Source organism: Lichenostomus cassidix, chromosome Z (assembly GCF_008360975.1).
Source record: "Lichenostomus cassidix isolate B80296 chromosome Z, HeHo_3.0, whole genome shotgun sequence".
NCBI lineage: Eukaryota > Metazoa > Chordata > Aves > Passeriformes > Meliphagidae > Lichenostomus > Lichenostomus cassidix.
In genome coordinates, this window is record NC_139511.1 from 33,226,933 (window position 1) to 33,246,134 (window position 19,202).

At 41.5% G+C, this 19,202-nt stretch overlaps 1 protein-coding gene across 3 annotated transcripts; it reads left to right on the plus strand.

The window, feature by feature from the left end:
- The first annotated feature begins 1,272 nt into the window (after positions 1–1,272).
- NFIL3 (nuclear factor, interleukin 3 regulated) lies at positions 1,273–15,844 on the plus strand. Of its 3 annotated transcripts, none has more exons than XM_085043665.1 (2): positions 1,273–1,407; positions 11,848–15,844. In XM_085043665.1, the coding sequence occupies exon 2, from the start codon at positions 12,041–12,043 to the stop codon at positions 13,412–13,414; it is 1,374 nt and encodes a 457-aa protein (XP_084899791.1). In that variant the 5' UTR covers positions 1,273–1,407; positions 11,848–12,040; the 3' UTR covers positions 13,415–15,844. The 3 variants fall into 3 exon arrangements, with proteins under 3 accessions (XP_084899791.1, XP_084899793.1, XP_084899792.1); XM_085043667.1 differs by lacking the exon at positions 1,273–1,407 and adding an exon at positions 2,350–2,729; XM_085043666.1 differs by lacking the exon at positions 1,273–1,407 and adding an exon at positions 3,080–3,196.
- Positions 15,845–19,202: the final 3,358 nt, after the last annotated feature.

Genomic DNA, 19,202 nt, shown 5'->3' on the forward strand with positions numbered 1-19,202 from the left:
ATAATGTTGGTGAGGACTGTATTATTTTGGTGTTTAACATAATGAAATCAGGAATCATTTATATTCCGGAACTAGGATTTAATAAAGAAAATTTTCTGGTGTGTCCATAAATTTTACTTGTAAAAGAAAGGAGATAGAGATACAAACCTTCTGTGAGGATAAAAATGAGGAAGACAGCTATCTCACACTAATCAAATGTGTGCACATTCGAACACATTCTGGGATAAGAACTGGATTTCTTGCTAGGCATGTGTCACTTTCTAAATCGGAGGCTGAACAGGGGGCAAACCAGCACCAGGCTGTCCCTGGCATCTCCGCTTTTCGGGAGGCAAGGCTCGGTGTGCGGGGACGGGGGGCTGCCGGCGGTGACCGCCCCGGGAGGGCCAGCGGCACCGAGCTTCTCCAAAGTGCGTGCCACTTTGCGCACCATTTCAGCGCTGCCGGCTCAGGGGCGAGGGCGGAGATGAAGCAACACCACCGAAATCCTTCAGCCTTGACGGCCACGCAAGGCCGGCGGGCGAGCCTTGGCGCCCACGGAGCCCAAGGCCAGGCGGCGCCGGCAAGGCCGCCAGCGGGCTCCTTCCCCCGACACGTCTCTCCTGCTCGTCCTTTCACGATCAGCGCGACAGCTTTCCGCGAGTGACAGCAGCCGCAGCGCGATCCACCGGCGGGTCGCCCGTGCGCGTGGCGCGGCGGCGGGTACGCGCCTCGGGAGCGCGGCTCCCGCGTCCTCGTTCAATCGCGCGGAGACGGCGGGGCTCGGGCTCGGTTCCCGCACGCCGCGCAGACGCACCCCGGTAACGGCGCGCACCGCGGCACCGCGGCGGGAGCCAGGGCGGCAGCGCGGGGCGGGGGGCGGCGCTCGGGCCCCGCCGCGCCGCGCCGGAGAGGAGCGGAGCTGAGCGGAGCGGAGCCGCCGCGCCCCGGCGGGCGGAGGCTGCGCGGGGCGAGCGCCCCCCAGCGCGCTGCCGCCGCGCCGGTTACGTAAGCGCGGGCACCCCCCGCGCCGCCCCCCCGCCCCGCCGGCGGTTATGCAATCGCAGCACACAGACCTACTGTACCGCGCGCCGCCCCGCGCCCCGCCCCGCCCCGCCCCCGCCCGCTCCCATTGGCCGACCCCCGGCGGCGCCCGGCGCCCATTGGCCGGGCGCGGCCGCCAGTCACGGCGCGGCGCGGCCGGCATGCGGGCTATGAGCCCCGCGCCGCGCAGCCCTGACCTACTAACACACATCCCTCCGCGCCGCCGCCGCGCGCTCCCGCCCGCCGCTCCGCTGCCGCCCGCACGGCGCGGCACAGCACGGCACGGCACCGCACCGCGCCCGCACCGCATAGCACCGCACCGCCGCCCGCCTCGCCCGAGGACAGGCGCGGGGCGGGGGATGCTCGCCGCTCCGCGGTGCGCTGCAGGTAGGAAGGAAGGCGCGCGTACAAAGTTGGGGTGCCCGCCCGGTGCTTCGTTGTATCTTCGGGCGGGGGTCGGCTATTGCATAAGGCGAGCCCAGCCGACTCCGGCCGCCTCCGGGCGGGGAGGGGTCCGTCGGCAGCCCCGCTCTGCGCGGCGGCGGGCGGCTCTGCGGGGGGCGGCAGGGCGGCAGGCGGCCGGGGAGATGCCGGCCGACGGCTTTCCCTGGCGGGGCGTGCTCGTTCCTGACTTGCCGCGCTGCCCACCGCGTGTCCCCGCAGCGAGCCCCGGGCAGCGCCGCCGGAGCGGCTCTCCCGTGTTGCATAATGTGGCGGCGGGGAGCGGAGCTGGCGCGGCGGACGCCGTGCGGGGCGGAGGACTGGGTCCCGGACAGCGCCAGCCGTGCCTCGGCCGCAAAACCACCGGGAGTTGCTGCCGGAGCCCGCCGGCCAGACCCAGCCCTCTCCCGGGCGGCGTACGGGCATGTTGCCCGCGGGCAGTCGGGATCAATGGCAGCGGCCCGGGACCGGGGCTGCGCTTGCCTCCGCCAGCCCTTTCCGTCACTTTTCGTCGCTGTTTTTTAGGCGCTGCGGGACCGATCGCATAATAGTTCCTGGAAATGTTGCATTATGTAACCACAAAATTTGCTGGCAGCCGGGCTAGGAAGAGGGAACTAATTATGGGATATTATAATCTCCCAACAAAGAAACTAGGGCAATCTCGCCCCGAAAAAAAAAAAAGCCCCCCCCAAACCCGTAACTGTAACAGGTTTTGTTAAAGTGTGTTTATTAAGGGAAGTAGACAACTGGGTAAGTGGGGAGGCGAGGCGCGCTCGCCGGTTGCGTGCCGGGTGCCTTAAAACGAGATTTGTGTTGGATCTATATTTAGCCCCTTCGCGTTTTAGCAATTGTGGCTTCATGTGCTATTTCTGGTCTTTTCTCCAGAGCCGTGCGTGTGTAAGACGTTCGAGGCATTTGCTCGGATTTTTAACTCCACGCCTTCGGAGGCGTTTTAGATCAGGCTGTATTTTTAGGGAAGGCGTTTCGCCCAGACGCCGTGCCATCTCTCCGGTACGGGCTTTCAGCGGGAAAAAATAATGAAAAATAATTTTAAAAAACCCTAGAAAACCAGCAAAACAACAAACCAAAACAAACGGGAACGGCTTAATTTAAGGAAGGAAAACGTTTACAGGAGGTCTCAGCCGCGCTGGAAGGGAGAGGAAGAGCAGTCCCGGCCGTGCCCTGACGGCCGCGGCGGGCTGGGGACCAGGTGTCGCCGGCCCCAGGGGGCAGCGGAGCCGGGCTCCGGGGGCGGCCGCCGGCAGTAGGTCAGTGTGACAGAGCCGGCGGGCGGGGGAGCGGAGCCGGGGCGCGGAGCCCGACCATTCCTCCTCGCCCACCTTCTCCTCCGGGAGGCTGGCGGGGGTCGCCGCTGCCTTCCTTCCCCGGCGGCCGACGGGGCGCGGCGGCGGCGGGCGAGCGAGGGCTGGGGGCGCTGCGCTCCCCCTCAGCCCTTTGTTCTGGGCTGGGGCGGCGGCGGCGGCGGGGGGGCGGCGGGCAGATAGCGCGGGGCCGAGCGGGCCGGGGCCATGCGCCGCCGGTCACGTAGGGGGCCGGGGGGCCGAGCCGGGCAGCCTTTGTGGCGGGGCGCGCCGTGGGGCCGATCTGCGGACGCCGCCTCCCCGCAGCTCGGCCCCGCACCGCGCCCCGCGGAGCGTCCCCACCCCGCTGCCCATCACCCCCCCGGTCCCACCGTCGCCTGCAGGCAGGGATCGCCAGACAAAGGCCCTCGCAGGTAGGCACGAGATGAGCGTTTTCGTTCGTTTCTTACGTAACGAGCGACAACAACATCATAAAGGAAAAAAAATATATCGTCACTGGCCAATTCTGTAATTTTTTCCTAAGTCACTTCGGCGTCGCAGCGGCTGTGTGTTTTGTACTCTGGGGCCAGCTTTTGCTGTCGCCCCGACGGGAGCATAGCTTGAAAGTTGCTGGCAATAACTTATCTTTCAAATGAGGTGATTCTTATTTTTTTAAATGATTTTTGGTGTCTAAAACGGTTCTCCAATAGATGAAACCAACATCACTGTGCTTCTGACGAAAAACCTCCAAACTGAGCACCCCAGCCAGAGGCTTTATGTTCTTTGTACCTGCTGTAGGAAGGAGCAGCAAAGTGCTTTAAAAATGTAATATTCTTGGCAACTGCATAAACTTTTCTGCTACTTGATTGTTGGGGCCAAGTACAGCCTTGATAGTGAGGCTCTTTTGGAGTTGCTGTTGTGTTAAAAACAGCCCTATTTTTTCCGTTGTCCTTGTAACTTGAATGATTGCACTGAGTTTCATTATGTTCGCTCCAGTGTGTATGTAACCTACTTTGAGTTATCTTTGCCCTCCTCAGTAATTAATTCAATCCAGAGTCTCGTTTGAAATATTGCTGCGTGCATTGCTTTTATGGCCCTTATTCAATCAAAATGTTGACTTTGATGGGAAACTCGCATAAATAAGGATTTGGTTTTTTGGCCCAAAGACCTGATTTAAACCAACAAGTTCAAGGACTACTGAATAAGGATCATTAATAACACTGGCACTAACAGTTATTGTTACAAAAGTTCTCGCATTTCAGATATCTTTGACTGTTGAAGTGCTAACACTCTTCAGAATATTCTGCCTCCACTTGCCATTTTATTTACTTTATATTTTTAACTCGTGCTCCAAAGGACCCCTAATGAGCTTTTGAAATATCCAGCTTCCTGAATTTGCACCCAAAACCTCAAGTTTCTGCTGTTTTGGTGGGGGGTTGTTTTGCATTTTGTTTTGGGGTTTTTTTTTTGTTTTGTTCTTTGGTTTTGTGTTTTTTGGTTTTTTTTTTTAACAAACTTATCTGAAGGTGTCAAAAAGCTAAGAGTCTTCCCATGGGCAGTATGAACTTACATGACCTCCACACAGCTTATCTCATCTTAAGAAGGAGCAGTATTTGCCTTGCTTTGGACAAAATTTGTGGAACATACAGGCCTTCTTGATACTGCAAAAAAGTCAAAATAGAGTCTGAGAAAGATATCAGTACCATGCTGTTTTTTTCCCAATCCTTTATCTTGAAATAAAACTCTTAAATAAAATAAACCTTTAGCTCATTTTAAATTGACTTATTTTAACAAATAGTTATGCAAACTATCCTTATGCAATAGTTTTTTTCCAGACAGCAATCTCACTGCTGTTATAACATCACTGTGATGCAATAATGTGAACAATAAAATCCTCTGTTTGAGTCTTATTACACACTGTTAAGCAATGTATCTGACTCATCAGCTTAATTGACTCTTCTAGGTGACCTTGCCATGATCATTACAGCCAGTTACGAGATATAAATGTGCTTAGGCTATGTAATAGAAAAAAAATGCAAATAGATGGCCAATTCCTGCAGTCCATTCTAAAAGAAAATGGCAATTGATTTTCATGTTAGTATTTTACAGTATTAAAACATTACCTTACAGTATTTGAAAATATTTTTTTAATAGCTACAAGGTAATGTAACTGTCTAATACTGATGATAAGCATGACAAAAACAAGATTGTGGAAGCAAGGGAATACTTGATCTTGACTGAAAATGTGATAGAAGCAAGATTCTTAAAAATTGTATTAGAAGGTAGATCTGAAAAGAATTATTTCTAAAGCTACCTTAGATACCATGTGCTTTTTCTTAATTTCATGTTTTATCCTAATTCACTTGTTGAATTTATCCATGTCTAAAAAGGCATACCATGAGAGTGAATTTCATGACAGATATTAAACAAATCTATATTCTACCAGAAGGAATGCCTTATTTAAGACATGGCTTTTTTCCCTTTCTTGAGTTGCTCCATCTGGGTGTAATTTTCAGTGTGTCCTGCAGTATTTGAATAATTAACCAGTTTTTGCTACAGAGGTGTCTGCACAGCAGCTGACTGTATAGATACCAGTGCTGCAAGACTTCCTTTTACAAGCAGAATGCAACCCAACAAAGAAAATAATGCTCAGCATGGGCAGTGGTCTGGACCATCTCACAGAGTTGGAACACTAAAGACTCCTATTTCTCTGCTCTGTTTGCAGTGAGTGGTAGATAACAACATTTTACGGCCAGTGTTTATTTTATATATTTACTTCGGTTGTTATATAACAAGAAGCATGTTTAGAGCATCAGCTGGGATTAATTGACATAATTCTTCTGCCTTTAAATAGAGCCGTATAAATTTAGGTCAGCTGAAGGTCTGGCCCGTGCTTGGCATTTTAAGAAGAGAGTTCAATAATAGGAAGCCATTTGTTGTCAGAATAATTAATATTTGATTTTGTGGACTTTTTTTTTAATGGTTTGTAAGGGAAAGCTGAGATTGTATTTCCAGAACATGGTTGCTATTAAGTTACAGCTTTTTACAGTCTAGTTCTTCCTGCTGTCAAGTAGCTATTGAAATGAGAAACATACTGTCATAGTACTGTAACTTCAGTGACAGTTGTTTCTATTGAGGTTTTATTAAAAATACTGGAAAGTGATATGATATTAATTAAATTGCATATTTACATGTGCGTGCTATATGTATTATATATATATTGGATTAAATATTTACCCGAGTTATATATATATATTTCCTTTTCTTCTCAGTTTTAATTCTTTTTCCTGGTGCTTTGAGTAGTGTTCTTATATCTTGTTTTTCACCCTTTAAAGCAATTTAAGCGATAACCAGCTTCTTTTGGGGAAAATGAACAGATCTGGTAGAATCATACTGTCTTCATAAGGAAATGGAAGAAAAATATGGGGAAAATTTGCACTTATTAAACTTGACTAACCTTTTTGAACAGCAGCTACCCTTAACATATGTTTTGTGCTCTCCGAATAGTAATTTTATTTGTGTAATCTACCTTTGGTAAGCAGACTGTACTTTAATGAGTTAATTTGTAGTTACTAAGATAAACAGTAACTAAAATAATTTTTCTAACAATGAAAGCCTTTTGTAAAAATTACATATGACATCAGCTTTCTGGGTACAACGTGAAGTTGGGTAATATGAATTTGCAATAGTGTTTCAAGTTCCATGATATTACTCATTTTTTTTCTTAAATTGATTGAACAATGTCATAATAAATGATTTCTGATGTGCCCCATGGAATATATTTTGTGGACACATTCCATTTTTTTCTTTCAATAACATGATCAACATTTTAGCAAAAGTGGGTCATCTTGTACAAAGCTATCATCATCAGTGTTCCACTGACCTAATTACACATTGGTCCTGAAACAGTAAGCACTTAAGATGTCCGTGAAGTTGTAGGAAAAGGAAACTGTGTACAGGATCAATAGTTCTGCATTACTCCATGCTGTTGTAACGTATTCATGGTCCTTATGCATGTTACTGTATAACAGCAGTAATTGGTTGTCATGTTTGTATTGTAAATGCTTTTCTCCTTTGTGGCTGTGGATAACTTGTCCATTATAGCATAAAATGCAGTCACCTAGGTTTTTTTTCCCAAAAGTTTTAACTTCATTTGTTCTACATTGTCTAGACCCTCTGGCCCACAAATCTGTCCCAGGGGTATCACTCTTTCAATGTAGCCAGCATTTAAGCTTTTCTTCAACAGGAATGTAAACTTACGAACTCTTGTAGGTAAAGGGCAAGTAGTAGTAGTGTATTGAAGGATTTTAGTGGAGATTGGAAATCTTCTTTGTTGGAAAGGATTTCTGAATTACGATAGACCTAATGATAGGTGCAGGATTTCATGGCACGATTTTTATCTCTGGAAAGCAGTAGAGGTAGAGTATGTCCAAAGTTTTTTTAGCAGTGTTTAGAGAGACTATGCATGTACCACCTGAGCTTATGGTGTTTTTTCTGTGCCTCATAAAAGTATTGAGATAGGTAGCAACTGTTTTTAGAACACAAAATATATCTTTGTTTTCCAAATTTGGAATGCAAAGTGGTGACTTTGGAATCTATGAACAACTTCTATAGCAGCTCATCTGGTATGTAGACATCTTTTCAAAATCAATAAACTGGCAGAATGGTGGCAATAATTTAATTAATGATACCTATGCAAAACATGGACAACAGCAACTAAAAATAAGCAGAGACATCAATACAAGCACAATTGTTTTTCTAGAGTGTGCCGTATGGTGGTGGTGATGATAAAGGCATGTTTTTATTCTTAATCAAGAAGCTATACTTAACTGTCATTTTCTTCCATTTTTTAAGGACTGATACATGTATTTTTTTGTAGACATGGTGATTGAATGTTGGATTGGATACATTGAGCATCCAATGCTAGAAATGGGATTTCATTTAGTTTGATAGAATCACTATTAAAACGCTAGAGCAGTAGAATTAAACAGTTTTATCTATTCTAAGATATTCATGCTATTTCCAAGCATGATTTTTCAAACATAATTTTACTAACTATAAATACAGCCATGCAGTTATTCTGTGGGGAAACTTAGGTACATGAGGAGGCCCACATGCATTCTCTAAAGCAGACATAACGTATGTAATTAAATTACGCAGAAGAGAGCAAGATTCTGGCTCTGTCCTCCAACCTTTGAGACCTTTCAATTATTACAGTGTGAATACATAAATCCCTACGATCAGATCTTGAATATGCTATGTTGTCACTTCAGTATTTTTTGAAGTCCCATGGATTTTTTGTGATTTCTGCATATATAATTTTTTACTTCAATTACATGAGTCCTGTGCAACAGTCCCATTAATACTTGGATCTGGGATTGTGTCTTGCTCCTGTTGAAGCCAATGGCAAAATTGCTGTGGGAGCAAGACTGGCTCTGTAATTAAGTTAATAGGGTCGAGTGTTATTACATTGTAGAATTGGCACTCAATGCCATTAACATCTACCAACCAAATGTTGGTTTTATAACACTTTATGAGGGAGTGATAAAGCAATTGAAAAATTATTCATAAGGGAAAATATTGGAATTTGAAATGTAGTCAGAGGAATCATTACAGTTCATTAATTTATGTGTAAATACTCATGTTTTCCAGTGGAATTAGAAAATGCAAGTGAAGTGAAGTGAAATGGCTGGTTCCATTGAAGGCATGTTGCCATTATCATCAGATGGAATTTAATTTGTTTACAGACACAGCTTTGGGCTGATCCACATGGAGAAGTATTAATAAACATGGGTTTTGACTCCTGTTTGTAAAGCCGTGATTCCAGTTACCATAACAAAAGTGCTCAAGAAATATGGAAAGAGTTAAAGATCTATTGTTTTTTTGTTAATTCACTACAGTAATGGCATTAGGTCTAACTGCATAAATAGCAAACCCACACTGACTATGTCAGTGGGTTATATGTCTGTCTTGACAGCTTTGCTGATGGACTCTGGCAGAGAGCAAAGTTGAATCTTGCGTGCAAAAACACGGTTGTTTTGATACATGCTTAATATTTGCTGTAGATTGCATGCTACTTACGTTCTGTCTGTTTGTGCCAGGAACAGTGTGTACAGGAGGGAGACTGGCCAAAACAGGAGTTAACCGTGCTACAGTGAGCAGATCGTACACTGGAATGGCCCAATCTGCAATCATGTCCCATGGAACAAGGGACATGAACTCTGCAGCTTGTTGGGCTAAGTGCAGCTCCGTGCCAGTGTTAGCCTTGCAGGTGGATATTTGGACATGCAGTCGAGTTTTTATCCATCAAAATGGTCATATTGATGAACTATGTCATTAGTCTACATTCATTTAGGAAAAAAACCCAATCCAAAAACTTGTTGCTAATTTTTATTATTGTTGTTAGTATTTCTCCTTGACCACAGTGTTGGGCAAACACTGAAGTGGAATAGCTTTGAGCTGGAGACCATACAGACAGACACAATCCAAATTCTTACCTTGATATAGTCTTCTTCAAGACTAAACACTGCTTTTACATCATGTGGAAATAAAAGGTGTGAATATAAAAGGGGGAAAAAAAGTTGTGTTAAATATGTGTAGGTATGGTTTTTTTCCCTCTAAAATATCCACCAATTCTATAGGTACTTCCTTGTTGTCATTACCATTTCAAGTAAGTGTAGATGTTCTAGGGTATATGGCATATATATTTATATAATGATAATGGTGATGTATGCATATTAGTGTGTATTTTCTGGGAGAACAAATATTTGGTTTGAGTGTAGCTCTCTAGTACAGTTAAATTCAGTAAGAGCTCTGAATTGGTAAGGACATGAAATTTCACGAAAGTTGTTTTGAACACTTTTTACCTAGGTGAGAGTTGGCTGAGATCCATGCTAAGAGACAAGTGATGATTTCATTGGTATTCAGTACGTGATGTGCTGTTTCCTTCTGCATGCCATGGAAGGTGTCTGCTCCTGGCACAAGTGAATACAGTGATTGTAGTGTATCAAGACAATTATGGATCGGTAACCATGTACTCCCAGTTCCACAGGATAATGAAATGAAATCCCAGTATTCTATTAATGTAAAATGGTGTTACAGAGACTGAATAGTCTACAAACGTGACAATAGTAGGTCAAGTGGCCTTGTCTTCTCTTTTTTTTTTTTTGTTTTTTTTGTGCCTTTGTTTTTTTGTTTTAAAGTTTCAGCAATGATTTTTGAGTTGCACTAGGTTTAAAATGGTGTACATATTAATTAAGCCATGGATTACATGGATCAATGAAATGGACAAAATGGCTATACACCTACTACAGCAAATCAAACTGTACTGAAAATTTGGATAAACAGCTGTTGCTTTGCTGTAGGGCTCTTTTTTGGTTTTAAACCTGATCCAGCTCTGGTTTGTCATGACAGAAAGCTCCCTTTTAACTCCACTTAGAATTTTGGACCAGGGTCTAACTATGTAACTGCTTGCGTATTAGAGGTACATTTATTTTCAAACATGGCAATTTGTGGTGCTGCTTTTTCACTAAAATATTAGATGCTGTCTTTGGTGTGGCTGGCTTCTAACTATTTTTCATTAGGGCTGTATCATTGAAGACAGATAGTTACATGTCAGTAATTAACCGTGGATTTTAGGAAATTCTACTTAGTTGTTCTATTAAATGTGTTAATTTTTTCATGACGGAAGAGTTGGCATGGTTTGATGGAACAGAACCCATCTCGAAACTTTAGTCTTTATGACCCTGCTTAATTGTTATTACATCACTCACTCCACTTTGCTTTCTGGAAAAGACAAGAGAAACTGGCAGAATACAATTCATTAATTCTTTTATAACTTTCTTGACTGATAATGTTAAAATTAGTTTCATTAGTCATTGTAAAAATATTCCCAGTAAATAGAGACATTAATCTGAAGTGGCTGATTATTTAATTTTTTTTTTTTGGTTGTATAGGCAAGAATGATTGCTGACTTGATAGTCAGTTCTATAAAAGCACTTGGCAGATTACATTCATTTTACCAGGACCATGACTGACTGTGGAAAATGATACACTGAGAAACTGTCTAAGATCAAGACAAAATGATCTTATGAGAAAAAATATTTTTGCATTAAAAGGGACTAAATAAAACAAAGGCCAATTTAAACTCTTTAGGTTCAAATTTAATGATTACAAGGTCTGAAGCTAAAGGTTAAGCTAGTTTTTCTTTGTTAAGGGTAAGACTTCTGGGTCTAAACTCTTACTTCAATGCAAATACTGTTTCCTGGAGGTGTGCATGCCTGATTGGTATTTAACTTTACTTTGACATAACAAGACTATTTGTCAAATGCAGATTTTTAATTAAATGTTTTCTCTAATGTATTTTCTCAATACTGATTTTGCAGTTTTCTTTGTAAGATACAGAAAAAATTATGTAATTTTTTGTCAATATTTTTTAATCACTAGGTACTTGCCCAAATTATGTGTGAACTTGCTAGTTTGAATTAATATGATAGATACAAACATTTGTATATAAATACTTATGGATATATATATTTTTACAGGATTCAAAAGCAGCAATTAAATGCTTAATAGATATAATGGGTAGTGGTGGTATTTTAAGACAATAGAAAAGACTCCATCTTCTTTAAATCAGCATATGTTATTTTTAATCCATGAAAGACCCAAATATATTGCATTTCTAAGTCATACACCACAGCTGTTTTCAGAACAAATGCTTTAATGTGGAACAAGATACTTTGCAGTCGTGCTCATCAATATGCTTGGTGTCCTGCAGTGTTAAGTGTTGGAGGTTTTAGTTTGGCCAGTGATATCATGGAAGGTTCTGTGACAGCATTACTGTAGGATCAAAACTCAAATATTTTTTAATTGATTTTTTTCCATGGATCATATTTGTTTTGGAAGCAAATCTGCTACCTCTAGGTATCACGAAATTTAGAATATCAGTTGTTTCAGTGTTCAGCTGTCTTCCTATTACAGCTGGTTTGATGAACCAAATCTAGTCTAAGCTATTTGTCAAAAGCTACTTTTGCATGTCTTGAACTAGCAATTCCTAAATAGTAATAAAATTCTCTGTCTATTTCAGGTTTCTAAGAAGATTCCCATTGAATCTGCTAAGAAAATTGGTTCGAGACAGGCACTTCTGTCTGAGATCATGAAAGAAAAGGAAGAATGTGTGTGGATTTAAAATTACTGTATTTACCGTGTTGTGGAGTGAGAAGTACTGGGGAGATAGCTTGCTCTGTTGCTTATTGCAGATCTTCTACAAATTGTTTCTGATGCAGCTGAGAAAAATGCAGACCCTTAAGAAGGAGCACGGACCTGTTGACACAAGTAGCAATGTGGACAAAATCATGGTACTTAAGTCGACCTTAGCAGAAGTATCTGAAGAATTGCCTACAAATGAAGATATTCTACTTACTGAAGCAAGTAGTGGAAAGAGCAAATCTTCAGCTTGCCGGAGAAAGCGAGAATTCATTCCAGATGAAAAGAAAGATGCCATGTATTGGGAGAAAAGGCGGAAAAATAATGAAGCTGCCAAAAGATCTCGTGAAAAGCGACGACTGAATGACCTTGTCTTAGAGAACAAACTAATTGCACTGGGAGAAGAGAATGCCACTTTGAAGGCGGAGCTGCTCTCATTGAAGTTAAAGTTTGGTTTAATTAGTTCTGCAGCCTATGCCCAAGAGATACAGAAACTCAGTAGCTCAACAACAGTGTATTTTCAAGATTATCAGAGTTCCAAATCAAATATTAACTCATTTGTAGATGATCATGAACCATCTATAGTTGGTAGCAGTTGTATCTCTGTCATTAAACATTCTCCTCAAAGCTCAATGTCTGATGTATCTGAAACATCAACTGTAGAGCATACCCAACCAAGCCGTATACAAAGCAACTGTAGAAGTCCTGAAAATAAATTCCAGATTATCAAGCAGGAGCCCATGGAATTAGAAAGAGAGCCAAGAGATGACAGAGGTTCATATAAAGCATCTATATATCCAAACTACATGGGAGCTACTTTTAATGTGTACTCACATTCTCCTCCTCTTTTGCAAGTTAATAGGTCCTCCAGTAATTCCCCGAGAACGTCAGAAACCGATGATGGTGTAGTTGGAAAGTCATCTGATGGAGAAGATGAGCAGCAGGTTCCTAAGGGTCCAATTCATTCCCCAGTTGAACATAAAAATGTTCATGCAACAGTTAAAGTTCCAGAAGTGAATTCTTCAGCTTTGCCTCACAAGCTTCGAATCAAAGCCAAAGCCATGCAAGTCAAAGTGGAAGCAGTGGATAATGACTATGATGCAACCCAGAAGTTGTCATCACCCATTGACATGTCCTCAAAAAGACATTTTGAGCTTGAAAAACACGGTGCGCAAAATTTGGTGCATTCTTCTCACACTCCTTTCTCGGTTCAAGTGACTAATATCCAAGACTGGTCACTTAAACCAGAACTCTGGCATCAGAAGGAACTTAACGTTAAAATTCAGAGTGGTTGCAAAACTGGAGTTGTTGAAATAAAAGACAATATCTACAATGTCTCTGAGTCAGAGAACCTCTATTTGAAGCAGGGCATAGCAAACTTATCTGCAGAGGTTGCTTCACTTAAAAGACTTATAACTACACAAATCTCTGCATCAGACTCTGGTTAAGTTACTACTGAATAAAAGGCTTATTGTTTTAAAGGATGTCATTTGCAGTAGATCAATATGTTTTGTATGATGCTGAATTTTCACTGGACTTGTGATGTCATTTCACTGTAATGTTCACATAATGTCAGATTGGTGTCTTTTTGTGCACAAATTATTATGAAGACTAGGTTGTGCTATGATCACTATGCCTTGAGTATAGTCAAGTAGCCTGTACAAAGGCTGTATATAGGGAACTTTAATTTCTTTTTGTTCTACTACAAAGCGTGCAAGTTACCAGTTACAATAAAATATTGGTGACAAACATAGAACATCTACTCCAGTTCAGTTGATTTTATGAACTTGTAAATAAGTTGCTAATTAAAAACTGGGTTTTTTCTTACACTGTGCTCAACTTCACTTATATTTTTGGTTTTTACAGCCTAACAACCAAATTACAATTTACAACATGTGTGATCCTTCTGGCCACCTTTTTCCTTAACACATTTTTTAGAAGAGAAGTAAAGTGAATATTTATAAATGAAACAGTACCAATTTATAGCCTTAGCCTTCTTTTAACTTATTTGCTAGTAGAAATTAACCAAACCCCCTGCAAATTCTAACCCAGTAACTAATATCAACAACCTTTTTTTCTCCTTCAATCTCAAACGAGACAGTAATGAGTTTCCTGAATGTTTTAGTGTGACAAACAATTTTTCGATATTATAACTTGGTGTTTTAGGTGAAATTAGTTAAGTCAGATTTGTGCATCTGCAAAGTTTTCAGAGCCTTGCAGTGACAGAATTGGACAGCACCATCTCTGCCAAGGGGTGGCTTGTGTCTGCAAGGGGTGCAGGCATGGAAAGTCCATCCCTCTTGCATACCAGCGTTCAGTCCATGGTAGACTGTGGGCCACCTGTAGATTAAGTATAAGGCTACTGGATTTGTAAACTCTGAGCTTAGCTAGGCAAATACTTACACAAAGGCTAGGCAATAGCAGTTGCAGAGTTAGAGATCATCATCATCTGCTGTTTTAGTTCCCAGAATGGGACATAATACAGTTATGCATGAAGTAAGTCTTGCCAGCAATTTGTCCCTGGTTTCAATGGCTTAATTAACTGAACTGGAATACCCTGGCTTGCTAAAGGGCACTTTGCAAGAACTTCTCAAATGTAAAACAGGGACTATGTGAAGAACTGCACAACCTAGATACTGCTAGCCCCTTACAACTTAGGCAGATAATCAGTTCTTTTCTTGATGACTGGACAGGGCTATGGTGCTCTTTGTCTTTCAGAAGAGCCATTGAACCATGGAGTCTAGAATTTTAACACATATCCTTGGTTTGGCTTACCAAAATCTTTCATTTTAAAATTAAAAATAATTTATAAATAGAGCTTAAACTTGGCAGAGGTTCTTTTCATGATACTTCCCACTTGTTTTAACGTACTAATAAATCAGACTAACAAAAAAGCTTTTTCTGAAAAGGCTTTTTATTATTTGCCATGCTGTATAATGAATTGAACCTTTCCATAGGCTTAAAATACTAATTAACAAAACAATATATAGGTATTGTTTTTTAAATTCATACTTGACTTGAGTGAGAGGAAGTTTGTCAATTTTTTGGGGATATGAAGAGGAGTCTGAGTGACTCCTGATAGCTCTGAAGCTTGGTCCAGCAGTCAAGGCAATGGCAGAACTCCCTGATGTCAGTGAGGACAGGATTTGATTCTGTGCCTTTTCAGGAGCTGATGATTCAGTTGTGTTCTGGGAGGACCTCCGCACAGAAATCACTGGTACTTTCTGAGCTTTTTTGAGCCTTCTAACTGCTGTGCTGTATTTGTGGCATTCAGAGTTGATAAACTGCTATTCTTTTTTCATGCCTTAATAATACAATAGACCCCATAGCTGGGCTCTGTATGTATTCGGTAATTAACATAGATGACATTTCAATGTTACTGAAAATAAGCTCAGGATTATTGCATGAAATGTAAAAATTTGCATTGAATGATGGGGATATGAGACATGAGGCAGTGATTGCTACTGTCTCCTTGCTTGCTAAGTATCTTCTGTAAGCAACAATAAAATTCTTTAAATATTTTGCATATTATTTATCACATGTAATGTGTTCAAGGAGAGGACTTAAAACTCTCAGTGTTGCCATCAGTGTAAGCCTAGATCTATTGGGTTTTTTTTTTTCCATTTCTTGTTAGAATTGTTTGTCATAATGGAAGAATGTTGTCCTCTTTCTAGCTCATTATATATTTTGTGTATCTGTTTTGTGCAATTAATACTTAACAGTAATGATGTAGTTAATTTGTTGAAGGATGTCATTGCAAGAAAGTTATAGCATGGAGCTTAGGAGCACAATCAGATGTTATTTATACTCCCTTTATACCTTAGTGTTATGCTTCATTTGAAGAAAGAAATAAATAATTTGTCTTTTGTTCAAAACCAGATCTAACTACAACATGCTTTTCTATTATGTTCATTGTCATAGTCTAACAAGGACCATTAACTTGAGTTGATGACAAATCTTCCCATGCTGAAGTTGCTGTTTCTCCATCTAAAATTTGGAATATCTTTCTCACTCCTTTGAAAGTACAAAAGACAGGAGTGTGGGTGGTACATGCAAAGCCCCACTGTTGGCTACAGTTGCCACCTCTGAACCCCTCAGCTGCAGTAACTGTGGTGTACATGCTCACCCAGAGCCCTCACCCTCCTTGCCCATCTTTAGCCTGCTTCCCTTTGGGATGTGAAATGGGAAAGATGGAGTGTTGCTGTGGGAGCGGGGAGGGTCAGAATGCAGTGGGACTGCCCTGCTCCAGCCTTCAGCTGGTACACACTTAAGTAAGTGTAGGCTCAGAGGGGCTGGGGAAGTTGATAACTGCTCTTCCAACTTTCCTTCCTTGCACTGCTGGGAAGAGAATCAGCCTCCATGGAGAAAATATCCGTAGCTGGTCATCTAGTCTCTCAATGGGACATCAGAATGTTGGTTTTGGGCACAAAATGGGCTTTATCTAGTTGTCTATAAACTGGCATAGCATCCTCTAACTTATAAAAACTCTTGTAAATTCAGCGATTAACTGACAAAACAACACGAAACATGGCAAAAGAGAAATCTTTCTCATTCTAATGTGTCTTCAGATGCAAATGTTAAGGAAGGCCACATACAGAAACTGGTAACTGTGAGACGTGTCAATATAAACAGTAATTTATGATAATTGTTAGTGTGAAGGGCTTCATGGAAAGTTTTAAGAAAAGTCTGACTAATGACTGTTGATTAGGTAATTCTTTTCCCAGTGATATCAACTGGTGGCTAATTAGCATTGTGACGTGTGAGTACAGCTCCTTTATTAAATTTGCCTAACTTAATTATATATAAACACACTAATGTAGCCTCATGTTCTATCAATGCTAGTATTTCGATAGGTGAAACATGGATTTGCCCATACACATACTGAGCCCAAACATGGTGATTTTCTGAATACTTTCAACTTTCTGCCTTCAGTGAAACGTATACATTGTACAGGATACATTTAGATTTCATTAATATTCTGTACAACCAAATATCCCCTTGTTCATTAACAGGAGACAGGTAATTGAAAATTTCTGATTATTCTTCTCTGGTTATTTTGTATCTAATGTCTATTTGCGCGGTTTATGAGACCAAAACCACATCTGTGGAACTGAAATGCAAAATGGTGCAATAAACACATTTGTGAAGTTTGGTTAAAACCCCAACTTCTAAAAATCTTTTCTGCTCACTAATACATAAATATGCTGTTGAAAATTGTGTACAATGAATTTAGCGAGGAACTCAGAGAATCCAATTAATATGGTCTTTATTACCATATTGTTATAAAAATACATTTAGAGCTTATTGCACCGTACAAGATTGGTTACTACAAGAATACAACAAAAGAATTTTTGGTATTTCTTGCGTAAGAATGAGTAGCACATATTGTTCCATTACAGTGCCAAATCAAAAGTTAAAAACACTAGGCAGAATCCTAGGGCTTTTAACCCAGTCTTAAGTCCTACTTCCCTTAATGAAGTTGACTTTTTCTGTGTGCAATAAGGGACGCACTCAGGAGGAGTAACATCACCAGGATAGGAACTTTACACTTCCTGCCTGGCACAGACTCCTAATGATTGTTCTATCTGTAAGGCTAACTCTCATGACAAAACAATGATACATAACTCACTTTATTAATATCATTGGAGCTGTAGTGACCTTACTCACTACAAAAGAGAAGGCAGCCAGATACTCAACTATTATTTAATGACAGCTCTACAAGGACTTAGTGAATTAGGAGCACGTGGTCAGAGTAGAAACATAGTGTTTAGTTGCTCAAAAGTGTCAGAATACATTCGGTTTCAGGACTCAAAAAAATCATAGGAGTACATCTAAGCTTTTTATGAGTTGACCAGCTACTACCTGTGCACCAATCCCTGTGGCTGTGACTAGGGTTATGGTAATTCCTTCTCCTTAAACACTAAGGAGCTCCACAAGATTACAAAAAGAAGTGCCTGGGAGGAACAAATGCAGTACATGCAACTCTGCCAGCATCCTTCCTGTTTCTAGTGCATCTGAAAGAGATCTGATCTGAAAAAGCCTGCATCAGTCCAAGGGTTCTGAGGAAGCTAAATGACCATCTAATACTACCAACATTCAGATAACATGACCAATTTTTTCGCCACCATCCCCCTACCAATAGATGCACAACTCAAAATGTTAGCCAATTGTCAGACTTTTCCATGCTATTCAGATTCTTGAATGTGTAAGTACCTGAATGAGCATCTCAGTTAATAACTTACACATGTAAAAGAATCTGGCTACCCCACTATCTGTATGTGCCAGCATTGGTATCCATTATGTCTACATTCTAAGGCATGATACTAAACAAGTTTCTAACAATTTGGACCTCCACAAGGTCTCTTAAATTTGGTATATAAATATTCTGAAGACATACTGCATTCATTTCCATGGCAGCTGTGTTATGAAACCCTGAAAACACATATTAATGGTTTATGTAAAAATCAGAATATATTAAAGCATAATGTTGTATCACACCAAATAGCTGAAAAAATGATAAAATGCAATGAGGGCCATGGTAGCAGAATGCTGTGTTCTTTTCTCTGTGTTCTTGACACTATACTCATGAATAGACAATACATGTGCTCAAAGTTCTCATTCTCAATAGAAGACTCGATGACCCTCATGAGGGTTATCATGTCTCAATAGAAGACATGATAACCCTCATGGTTAAAAGTATGAACAAGCAAACATCAAAAATATGTGTATAACCAAAACTATAGTGGACAAGTGACAATAATAGACAACATATGAACTATCAATATTGCATGGGATTGGAAGGAATTTTTTACATTTTCTCATTTTCTGGAAGTGTAATGAAATTACTTTAAGAAATGTAAATTTTAGCTTCTTTCATTAAATAATATTTATGTCACTGAACATAAATGTGAGGCAGTCAAACAACACTTACTTGATGGTATTGACAGGTATTAGAATGGAATATTTCCAGTTGTCGGGGACCCACAGTGATCATCTAATCCCACTGCCTCACCACTTCAGGGCTGACCAGAAGTTAAAGCTCATCACGTAAAGTATTGTCTGAATGCCTCCTTTTAAGGCCCTGACAGCCAGGGAGCCTGTTTCAGTGTCTGGCCACACTCTCATAAGGAAATATTTTCTTATGTCCAGTCTGAACCTCCCCTGATGCAGCTTTGAACTATTCCCACACATCCTGTCACTGGATCCCTGGGAGAAGAGATCAGCAAACCCCTCTCC